The sequence below is a fragment of the Gossypium hirsutum genome, chromosome A09 (assembly GCF_007990345.1).
Source record: "Gossypium hirsutum isolate 1008001.06 chromosome A09, Gossypium_hirsutum_v2.1, whole genome shotgun sequence".
NCBI lineage: Eukaryota > Viridiplantae > Streptophyta > Magnoliopsida > Malvales > Malvaceae > Gossypium > Gossypium hirsutum.
In genome coordinates this window covers 19,339,162-19,351,334 of record NC_053432.1, presented here as the reverse complement: position 1 = coordinate 19,351,334, position 12,173 = coordinate 19,339,162, and the positions used below count along the sequence as shown (strand labels likewise).

At 40.7% G+C, this 12,173-nt stretch overlaps 1 protein-coding gene across 1 annotated transcript; it reads right to left on the bottom strand.

Annotated features, from left to right (window-relative positions):
- Nucleotides 1–3,803: 3,803 nt before the first annotated feature.
- LOC107889941 (uncharacterized) lies at nucleotides 3,804–9,099 on the bottom strand. Its single transcript, XM_016814472.1, has 4 exons — nucleotides 8,993–9,099; nucleotides 5,076–5,319; nucleotides 4,053–4,259; nucleotides 3,804–3,962 (listed from the first exon to the last, which is right to left on the bottom strand). Exons 1-4 carry the CDS (start codon nucleotides 9,097–9,099, stop codon nucleotides 3,804–3,806), a joined length of 717 nt encoding a protein of 238 aa, XP_016669961.1.
- Nucleotides 9,100–12,173: the final 3,074 nt, after the last annotated feature.

The following is a 12,173-nucleotide window of genomic DNA, read 5'->3' as shown; positions in this document are numbered from 1 at the left end:
GTCAATCACCCAGTGGTGATCATCTCACGATCAAGAATCAATGAAGCTGGAACAAAAATGGCACTGAGAGTTGTAATTCAGAAACCCGTGGCTTTTCCTTATAAGGATAACAAAAGGCTGCCCTGGAATTATAACTGCAATGTGACAGCCCTGGGAGAGGAAAGTACGAACATCACAAAAGCCGAACCTGTAAAAAGGAAATCCTTGAGATCGAACATGGGGGAGAAAAATTAGGACCACTGGTTAATGAACCGGTAATGGAGAATGAAGCCAAGGAGTTTTTAAAATTCCTAAAACATAGTGAGTATATTGCTGTGGAACAATTGCACAAGTAGCCGGCATGCATATTGGTACTGGCTTGACTCTTAAACTCAAAGGTACACCGTAACGCGCTATGTAACACCCTAAACCTGGCCCAGACGTTATGGCCGAATCTGACGTGTTACATTGAAGTGTTTTAGCAAAAACCATGTTTTCATTGAAAACCCTTCTTAAACAAAAGAAACCTTAATAAACACACCTTTCAGTTGCAAAAGCCTTATTTTAAGCATTTGATTTAAGAAAACTTATCATTTAGAAATTAAGTTGCAGAAACGTAGAAAACATACTATAATTTAGGAAACCCATGTTCAGCTTCTCATAATTACAATGGAAATAATAATATTTCAAGTAATAATAGCATAATGAAAACCTTATTACAATCTAGTCTGAAACATACTTAATAAAATAAAACATATAAGCTTTAAAAAAAGTCCAATTAAAATGGCCTATCTGGCCTAGTACATATTCTTATGGCCCACTAGGCCCAATTCACCTTTATATGGCCCATTAGGCCCAAATCATATTATACTCATGCTCACATACACATTTTCTAACACATAGCACACTTATCAATCTTTGCCTATTATTGGCCCAATAGCCCATTAGGCCCATTTAGCCAATTCCAGCCCATTTGGCCAACCCAAGTCCACAGAATCGCCCATGGGCCTTAGGCAACCTATCAGTTTATTCTCCACGAGTGTTCGCGCACTCGTGTGACTACCGTAGCCTAACTTTCGGCTTTTCGATATTTCGGCTTTTGCCGATTCATTGTGTGTGTGCAGTGTATGTACACACATGGTAAGCAAGCATGGTGCAATCTCCTTAGCCCAAACCTACAATCGATATCACTCAAAGATTAATCTTAAATACTTATCGAATACTTTACCAAAAGTCAGAATCTCACTTAACCTTACCTTGAACACAAATCCCAAATAGCTTCTCCTTGATCACTACTCCTTAGATCTGTATTAATCTTAACTATTAACCTGGAATAGTAGATGACTCATATCCAACACAAGTCACCTTACCTTAACTATGAACATTCAGCCAACCAAGATCAAGAGCACTTACTAAAGTCTCTCACCGGAGGAACAAATCAGTAGAGATCCAAGGATTGAGATTCGTTACCTATTCCTACCCAAAACCAATTAGAAGAAGTGAGGGACTGTATACTCAATACTTAGAAAAACCCGATTATGAGAACAAAGCACTTACACTAGGCTTGACCGATTAGAAAGGGTACTGGAGGCACTAAGAGTATTCAGCCAAGAAGGTTTCTGCCCGTGCGATTTGTATGGTAAAAGAGAGTTATTTGGCTCCAAGGAAAAAGAAAGAAAAGTCAGTAATGAGGTAGAGGAAGAATAGAATTCGGCATAAGGGAGAAGAAAAAGAAAAGAAAGCAGAGGGTTTTTAGCTTTTAGAGAAAAGAGTTTCTAGTAACAGGGTGAAGGAAATTTGGCATTAGCTTCATACCCTAGCATTCGACACCTATTTATAAGGCTTATAGACAAATTTTTCCCATGCCCAATTCCCCATTTGGCTCCATCACTTCTCCCTTCTTATCTTCTCATTTTTCTCCCTAATAACCCCTTGATCCTTTCCTTAATTTTCACTCCTGAACACTTCCCTTGGAGTCCACTTTTATGCCACTTCCATCCTTCTAGAAGGCCAAAATTAAACTTCTAAAAACACTAAGCTAGTATTCGAACCTTAGACCTCCTTGCTAGCTATTAACGCCACCCCCTACACTCTAAGTGGCGTTACTTAGCCACTCTTCTACAAGGCTTTTTGATACTATTTTCCCCTAACTTTATTTAAAAGCCCAACTACTTGCCAGCCCTGATTCTTGTAATTCTAAACTATAATTTCATTTGTTCCTAGGTTCGAACTCAAACCTACTAAAATTATCACTTGGATAAGAATATTAAACACAATTTTTATCAAAATCGAAACAAAGAAAGTTCAGGATTTCAGGATTTTTGGGTTTCAGGATTTTTGAGGCGTTACAACTCTACCCTTTAAAAGAAATTTCATCCTCGAAATTAATACCTGATTCAAACAGTTGAGGATATTGACGTCGCATTGCTTCATCAGGTTCCCAAGTAGCCTCCTCAGCCTTGTGATTCCGCCAAAGTACTTTGACCAATGGAATGGACTTCCTTCTCAATACTTTGACATCTCGACCAATTATTTGTATAGGCTCTTCCTCGAAATTTAGGTCTGGCCTAACCTCAATTTATTCAACTGCCATGACATGTGAAGGATCCGAGCGATACCGCCTTAGCATAGAAACATGAAACATGAAACATGTCGTGGATCTGGCTTAGTTTAGGAGGTAACTCCAGCTGATAAGCGACTGGCCCAATCTGCCTTACCACCCGATATGGCCCGATGAACCTTGGGCTTATCTTTCCCTTCCATCCAAACCTTAATACCTTCTTCCACAGAGAGACCTTAAGAAAAACTAAGTCTCCCATTGAATACTCTATCTCTCGTCATTTAATTTCAGCATACGACTTTTGCCTATTCGAGGCCTCCTTTAAACGATCTCGAATCAATTTCACCTTATCTTTAGTATCTGCTACTAACTCAGGGCCCAAAACTCTTCGTTCGCCCAACTCCATCCAATAAGTTGGAGTTCGACACCTTCGCCCATACAGTGCTTCATATGGAGCCATCCCAATGCTTGATTAGTAGCTATTATTGTACACGAATTTGGCTAATGGTAAATAGTCCTCCCAACTACCTCAAAACTCAATCACACATCCCCTCAACATATCTTCCAATACTTGAATCACCCTTTTCGACTATCCATCAGTTTGAGGGTGGAAAGCCATACTGAAGTTCAACCTAGTACCTAACGCCTCATGGAGCTTCTTCAAAATCGCGAAGTGAAACATGGGTCCCTGTCTGATATTATGGAGACTGGCACTCCATGTAATCTGACAATCTTCGCCACATACAACCTCACCAGCTTTTGTAACAAGTAATCAGTGCAAATCGGTATAAAATGTGCAGACTTGGTTAACCGATCCACTATAACCCATATCGAGTCTTCTTAGTAGGCGTTAAGGGTAGCCCACTAACAAAGTCCATAGTTATTAGCCTTTCCCACTTATAGAGTGGAATCTTCACTGGCTGAAGCAATCCCGAAGGCAACTGATGTTCTGCTTTCACCTTTTGATAGACCAAACACTTACTTACACACTCCACAACCTCGTGCTTAAGTCCAGGCCACAATAAAGCTCACGCAAATTTTGATACATCTTGTTTCTGCCAGGATGCATAGCATAGAGACTACTATGTGCTTCCCGCAGAATAGACTGCCTTAGATCATCGTCCTTTGGTATACACATTCTCCCATGAAAGCAAAATACCCCTTAACTATTTATCCCAAAGTCTAATGTCTCCTCACTCTCTACTTGTCTAAAATGAGCACCTAAGGTCTCATTCATTAACTGGTTACTCCTTATCTGGTCAACCTACACTGATTTTACTTGAAGCTCCGCTAACAAGTTACCATCGTCCAACAAGCTTAAACGAGCGGGCATAACTCTCAAATCTGACTTAACCCTACGACTCAACACGTTGGCTACCACATTCACTTTGCCAGGGTGGTATTCTATCATGCAATCATAATCCTTCAATAATTCCACCCACCTACGTTGCCTAAGGTTTAGCTCCTTTTGGGTAAGGAGGTACTTCAAAATCTTGTGGTCCGAATAAATTACGTAATTCTCCCCGTATAAGTAATGCCTCCATATCTTAAGCGCGAACACCACCGCAGCTAGCTCCAAATCGTGGGTTGGGTAATTCACCTCGTGAGTCTTCAGTTGCCGTGACGCATACACAACCACCTTTCCTTCTTGCATCAATACATATCCTAAGCCCACATACGATGCATCACTATAAACCATAAACTCCTTTCCAGGCACTGGCTGAATCAACACAGGGGCCTCCGTTAATACTTTCTTGAGTTTTCCAAAACTCTCTTGTTGCTTGTCCGTCCAAACAAACGGTACCCCTTTCCTCAACAACTTAGTTTGGGGTGCAGTAATGACTGAAAAGCCCTCGACAAATTGCCTATAGTATCCTGCCAAGCCCAGAAAACTTTGGATTTTCGATACTGACTTGGGTGTTTTCCAGTCTAACACCGCTTCTATTTTCTAAGGATCCACCTTAATCCCCTTAGCTGACACCACATGTCTGAGGAAAGTAACCTCCCTTAGCCAAAATTTACACTTACTGAATTTAACATACAACTCCTTCTCCCTCAAAGTCTACAACACAATCCATAAGTGTGCATCATGCTCATCCTCGTCTTTTGAGTACACCAAAATGTCATCTATAAAGACTACCACGAACTGATCTAAGTAGGGTTGGAAAACCCAATTAATGAGATCCATGAAAGAGACAGGTGTGTTCGTCAGCCCAAATGGCATCACCAAAAACTTGTAGTGTCCATAATAAGTTCTGAAAGCCGTCTTATGGACATCTGCCTCCTTCACCCTCAATTGGTGATATCTCGAATGCAAATCAATTTTCGAGAAAATCGAAGCTCCCCTAAACTAATCAAAAAGATCATCGATTCTCGGTAGAGGATACTTGTTTTTAACAGTTAACTTGTTTAACTGTCGATAGTCGATGCACATTTGCAAAGTTCCATCCTTCTTCTTCATGAATAACACCGGTGCTTTCCATGGAGACACACTTGGTCGAATGAATCCTCAATCCAACAATTCCTGAATCTGTACCTTAAGTTCCACTAACTCCTTTGGTGCCATCCGGTAAGGAGTGATAGACACTGGAGCCGTCCCAGGAAATAACTCGATTCCAAATTCTACCTCCCTACTGGGTGGCAACCTAGGAAGCTCCTCAGGAAAGACATTCGAAAATTCCCTAACTGTTCTCAACTCCTTAACAGTAGGGCTCCTAGCCTCTGTATTACTAATATAGGCCAAAAAGGTTTCGCATCCCTTTCGTACTAACTTCTCAGCCCTTAATGCCGAAATCACATTCGACAGATAATTTCAACATTCACCAATCACCACTACTTCCTTATCCTCTGTCGTTCTTAACACCATTCGCTTTGTAGCACAATCCAAGGTGGCTCAGTGCTTCACCAGAATCCATACCTAAGATTAAGTCAAACTCGCTAAACGGCGACTCCATCAAGTCCACTAAAAAGGTAACCCCTTGGACTACTAAGGGTGTAACAACCCAAATTAGACCCTGGTCGGAATGTGGTTTCGAGACCACATTACCGAGCCAAAAATTTATTTTCGTGTTTTAATTGCATAAATTCTTGCGTGACAGTGAATGCATGAGAAATTAAATGCTTAATATTAGCATTAGGATTGTGAATTCATTCAAAAAGGACCTAGTTGACGAAGTTAGGAAAGATGATAGATGAATTATAAGGATCAATTAATAATAGGTTGAGGAAGCATGGTTTTGCATGTCAATTTGTCCATAAAATTTATGGTGGCCGGCCAAGGAGTGATAATGCTCCACTCATTCTAATTTAAAATGTTTCTTTGGTGAACAAATGATGGGATTAATAATAGAAAAGGGAACAAAAAAAAAAAAGGTGTCATACTTGCCATCACCTAGCCGAAAAACCAAGAAAAAAGAAGGGGAGAAAGGAACTTGGGAGGGATTCGGCCATTGCTTGCCTAGGGAGAGTGTTTGAGGTTGTGGCATGAAAAATGAGGGAGGTTGAATGCTTAATAAGGAGGGAAGAAGGAGTGTTCATATTTTCTTTCTTTTGCAATTGTTCTAACTAGAGGAAGAAGGGGAAACAAGATTCGGCCAAGGTGGTCCTTTAGACCAAGGTATGTTTAATGTTGTCTTAGAGATGCATGCATGTTTTAAATAGCCCATGTTCAAACCTTGAACCTTGTTGATAACATGAGCAATCGGTCATGAGAAAGTGTTCAAGGAAAGGTTGTTGATGAAAGAAATTAATGTGTTAAGAGATTATATGAAACTTATTCATATTTATATATGTTATATGCAACGAAAATGGTTGATGATTTTGGAGGTGATTAGCTTGGATCGGCCACGGTATATCCATAAACACGATCTATGCTTGTTATGTTACTCATGGTTAAAACAATTCGGCTAGGACATTCGGCCATGGATGGTTGTATTTCTTTGATGTTGTTTTTGATGCTTTAGGGCATTGAGGGTTGATTATAGATGAGGTGAGTTTCTTGATTTAAAATTTGATGGATGTTAAGCTAATTGGGCAACCAAAGGTTCAATATTTTTGTTATGAGGTCATATGTGCATTTCGGCCATGGTCTTTGCTTTAATATGAGATTTGTAATGTGATTTTCCTAAATTGTCTATGAATTTGGTTGTTGATTTCATGGTAATGGTATATTGAATCCATGAGAATTTAGTAAGGTTACATTCGGCAACTTACTTGAAATTAAAAATCGATGTCTAAGCTTAGGTGATTTCGATGATGATATATGTGTATATACATAAGTATATTTAGTTGATTCGGCTTTGGTAGTTGCATGAGATTATTAGCCGAATATACTAACATACATATACATGTGAGATTGGATTGTAAATATTTAGCAAGGTGGTTAAACTAGTTAAATTATTGATATAGCTCAAGGAGCTAAAGGAGGTGAATCGAGCAAAGGCAAAGAAAAGGTTATCGAGTAGCCGAGTTGGAACCGTCTTACCCAACACGAGGTAAGTCATTAAGCATGTAGTGGGTAGTATTTCAAATGGTCATAATGTGTATGTATTGGTGCTGATTGGAATGAATAAATATACATATATATATGCATGTACGTATGTGATGATGAAATTGTTGAATGAATGAAAAGAGGTAAGATGTACTGAGTTGTTGATCTCGGCACTAAACGTGCGGGATAACCATTTATGACCATGAGATGGGCGCTAAGTGCGCGGGATTAAATTGTACAGCACTAAGTGTGCGATTCGACTATGTTGCACTAAGTGTGCGAAATGGATATGATGCACTAAGTGTGCGAATTGACCATGCGGCACTAAGTGTGCGAGATGGACTATGTGGCACTAAGTGTGCGATTTGATTACGTAGCACTAAGTGTGCGAGTTGATTATATAGCACTGAGTGTGCGGGCTCAATAAATATTCGTGAATCATTACGGACACTATGTGTGCGACACTATTGAGTCGATCGCGGTCAGCGGATCGGGTAAGTGTTTTGAGTACATGGCTATTATGTGCTATGCTTATACTTGGTGTTGAGCTCGGTAAGTTCGAACCTATGTGACAAATATACTTGAAGTCACGTACATAAAATTTATCGTAGGATGGGTGAAAGGCCGTATAGTCGTTTGGTTGTAACAAAAATAAATCGATTTATGAAATTGCTTCAATGTCCTATTGATGAGTATATAGAATGTGAATGCATGAATTGATATGAAATTGAATTGATAAGTTGGAGGAACTATGGTATGGTTCGGTATGGATGGAGTAAATTGTCTCGTTCTATTTTGTTTCCTCTTGTGATAATGTTGTTGATAGATGGTAGTGCATTGCTTATGACTTACTGAGTTATAAACTCACTCGATGTTTCCTTGTCACCCACTATAGGTTGCTTGGACTCATCTATTTTTGCGGGGTCGGGCCGTCGTTGAAGTCATCACACCGGATAGCAAGTTTTGGTACTTTCTTCTTAGTGTGTTTAGAAGATCATTTTGGCATGTATAAGCTAGTACGTTGTGTTTGAATTATGGCATGTAAACTTTAAGCCATGCGAAAATGGCACGAATGTTCGATTGAATTGGATCAAGGGTAGGCATGAAATGGACCTAGTTACTTTCGTAACAGATGCTGGCAGCAGCAGTGTCATGAGATTGAAAAATCACTAAAAATAGTAGGAGTGGAATTAATTGATGAATAAATTATGTAATCAAAGCTCGATGAGTCTGCTTTCATGAGGAAGTAACGAAAAGATCATATGGGCAGTATATTAAGAGATAATAAGATTTTAGTGGGACAGGGCCAGAACGGTTTCTGGATTCCCTGCTCCGACTTTGGAAATTCATTATAAATTAACCAGAGATAGTTAGGGGTTGTACGATATATGTACAGATTCCTCTCTGAGTCTAGTTTTCATAGAAACAAACGGCAACAGTATTGAAGCCCCGTGCAGAGAGATATCCAAGTCGTAATGGGCAAAGGTCAGTGTAGTCGACCCCTGCAACTTGGGGGACTTTGACTAATAAACTGTACTAATTGGCCCAACCAAAAATTCTAGAAAAAAATAAATAGATGGGCACATGAGTCTAGTTTCTGGGAAAAATTACGAAACTGATTTTCGAGTTACAAAACTCAATATATGATTTTTAAAACGACTAGTACACAGATTGGGCAGTGTCTGGAAAATAAATTTTGTAAGAGGTTAAAGCCAGTTAACACCTCGTGTTCGACCCCGATGTCGGTTCCGGGTTCGGGGTGTTACAAAGGGTACCTCCCTAAACAACTTATTCAGACCTATAGACTGCCCTAACAGACTTATCACAGTCATCTCATTTGTAGTAATTTCAAACAAATCACCCAAAGACTTAGCCCTATTGCATGCAACATATGAACGTGTTGATCCAATATCAATAAAAGTTGTGTAAGGTAACTCATATATAAAGAACATACCCGTTATCACATCCGGGGCATCCCCGTCTTCTCGGTGACAAGCAGCATAAACCAAAATTGGCTGTCACGCCTCAGCATGGCTCGCAATTCCACTTGGTGCTCCGCGTCTACGTCCATTATCGTTACCGCCCCTGGCCTATCTACGACCCCTTGGTGGCAGCTGTCCACCCCGTGGCGGCTGAGCACCACCCTGGCCCACTACCGGCTCTCAACCTAATGTTTGGGGGCAATCCCTGATCCTATGTTCCATAGACCCACAAGCAAAATAGGCTCCCGTCCTCTTCCAACACTCGCCTCTATGGCTTCTCCCACAGTCAGCACAAGGTGGTACCCCCAGATTAGCAACAGGGGGCCCTGCTCTAACTGGCCCATTAACTCTGGCCTTAGCCCTAGGCCTCTATCCAACACCAGAAGTCTCAGCCTCCCTTTTATTCATACCCCTTTCTTTTTCCCGATTTAAGCACTCAGTGCGCTTAACCTCCTCTGCTATCTTTGCCTTTTCCACCAATTCCGAGAAAACTAGCTCCCTTTGTGGAGTTATCAATACCCTAAGGCTATCTCTAAGTCCATCCTAAAACCTCATGCAATGCTCATATTCCGTTGCAACCATTACTCTTGCATACCTACTAAGGCATAGAAACTCCGCCTCATACTCCGCCACCTATTTGTTTCCTTGGGTCAGGTATAGGAACTCCTTCCTTCTAGCATCCACATAGCTTGTACCCACATACTTGCCTTGGAATGCAGCTTTGAAGAACTCCCAAGTGACCCGCTCCGATTGGGTGCCCTCTTTCACCGTCAACCACCAGTGGTAGGCTTTTTCCCTAAGCAGTGACACTGCTCCTTTCAACTTTTGCTCAGGTGAGTAGTCCAAGTCCTCCATTATCTTTTAGTGGCCTTCAGCCAATATTTCGCCACATTAGGAGCCACTCTAGCCACGCCCTTAAAGATCTCAGCCCCGTTTGATCGAAGTCACTTCGGAATGGACCCTCGATTTTTGCTGCCATTATTGGGCCCAACGACCCTTTCCAAAATGCTCAGCATTGCCTACGACAATGCATCTTCTCTCGCGACCCAATCATACGGTCCATCCCTAGCCACAGGTGATGCTGGAGCCTCTTCTACTCCAATATTAGGCACATGGCCTGATGCCGATGATTCAGCCCTAAAACTTTCGCGGCCTTGGCCACGGCCCCTTGCATCTTTTCTAGCACTCATCGTCGATTCGCGTATTATCTAGATTAAAAATTTTATGAAGTTTTAGTTAGTTTAATAATTAACCCAATGTTTTATGAAAGTAATTAAAGAGAAGATTATTTTTGGAATTCCTCTACAGTTTCAAGTTCCTGCGGGCTTTGGTTCCCTTCTAATAAAATCATCTAAAGTAGCCCTCTAACTATCTATTGTATAAGAATTTAAATAAACTTTAGAATAAGAATACTTACTTGGTTCGACGTCGGAGACTCAGCGTGTCGCTCAGCAAGACTTCATCTTTTCCAAAACATTGTAAATTATTTTTAAAACACAAAAAGAAACCAAGTAATAAGGCCCAAGTCACAGCCCGAGTTTTGCAACTTGGGCTCTGATACCACTAAATGTAACACCCTAAACCTAGCCCAGACGTTATGGCCGAATCTGACGTTTTACATTGAACTGTTTTAGTGAAAATCGTGTTTTCATTGAAAACCCTTCTTAAACAAAAGAAACCTTAATAAACACACCTTTCAGTTGTGAAAGCCTTGTTTTAAGCGTTTGATTTAAGAAAACTTATCATTTAGAAATTAAGTTGCGGAAACGTAGAAAACATACTATAATTTAGGAAACCCATGTTCAACTTCTCGTAATTACAATGGAAATAATAATACTTCAAGTAATAATAGCTTAATGAAAATTTTATTACAATCTGGTCTGAAACATACTTAATAAAATAAAACTTATAAGCTTTAAAATAAAGTCCAAGTTTGTCTTGCTAGCTGGCCACCCAGAGTCCCTCCAAACATCGAACTGTCTACTAAGCATAACCTGAAAATAATATAAAAAAGGGGGTGAGTTTTCACAAACTCAGTGTGTACAACCCTCGACGAAAAACAAGCATTCAAAAATCATCATACATCAAACATGCAATGCAATCCCATTCAAATTATCCATCCGCTACACACCAGCCCCGTCCCCCATACACCATGTTGGGATTAAATATTGACCCACCCAGCCCATACACCAATGGTAGCCCGGATGTGGAACTACCTTCATTTACATATTGGGCTTTAAAAGCCGTCGGTGGATCCACGATTGTCAGGCAGCCATGCGATCCTCATATACTGCCTCCATACCATAATTCCCACCCCATATGTAACCTAAGCAGAACATCATATGTATGCATGTCACATCCACAAAACTTACATTCAACACCTAGGGGTATTTTGGTCATTTTTTCCCTTAGGGGCATTTCGATAATTTTCCCTTAATTACGGTTTTCACTTACCATGGCCCATGAACAAGCCCCGCGAGCTAAGGCGAATGAATACTATGCACCAGGTAGGATTCCAGAGAAGAGGAGGTGGGTCGTTAAGACTGCTTAAGTACCAAGCTCTCCCTAGATCTAATCCTAGACATGCATATACCCGTTACCACACCTTAACCCTATGACTTATCCATGATCTCAATTAATTAATTAAGTTTTATGTAGTCATCATATACTAGGCCCAATATCCCTACATACATGCATATAGCCTACTAGGCCCAATCTTATTCAAATGGCCCATCTAGCCCAGTTCATATTCTTATGACCCACTAGGCCCAATTCACCTTCATATGGCCCATTAGGCCCAAATCATATTATACTCATGCTCACATACAAATTTTCTAACACATAGCATCACTTATAAATCTTTGCATATTATGGGCCCAACAGCCCATCAGGCCCATTTAGCCCATTCCGGCCCATTTGGCCAACTCTCAACCCAAGTCCACGGAATCGCTTGTGGGCCTCAAGCAACCTATTGGTTTCCTCTCCATGAGTGTTCGTGCACTCGTGTAACTACCGTAGCCCAACTTTCAGCTGCTCGACATTTCAGCTTTTCGACTTTTCGGCATTTTAGCTAATGCCGATTCATTGTGTGTGTGCAGTGTATGTACACACCTGGTAAGCAAGCGTGGTGTGATCTCCTTAGCCCAAACCTACAATTGATATC

What these genes read in the sequence shown, in the direction of transcription:
- LOC107889941 (XM_016814472.1), bottom strand. Translation starts at nt 9,099, where the DNA reads ATGGACGTAGACGCGGAGCACCAAGTGGAATTGCGAGCCATGCTGAGG. An exon ending in AAGACGGGGATGCCCCGGAT is followed by an intron (nt 5,320 to 8,992) that starts GTGATAACGGGT and finishes TTCGGCATTAAG; the next exon opens with GGCTGAGAAGTTAGTACGAA. An exon ending in AGGAGTTAGTGGAACTTAAG is followed by an intron (nt 4,260 to 5,075) that starts GTACAGATTCAG and finishes GTGTTGATTCAG; the next exon opens with CCAGTGCCTGGAAAGGAGTT.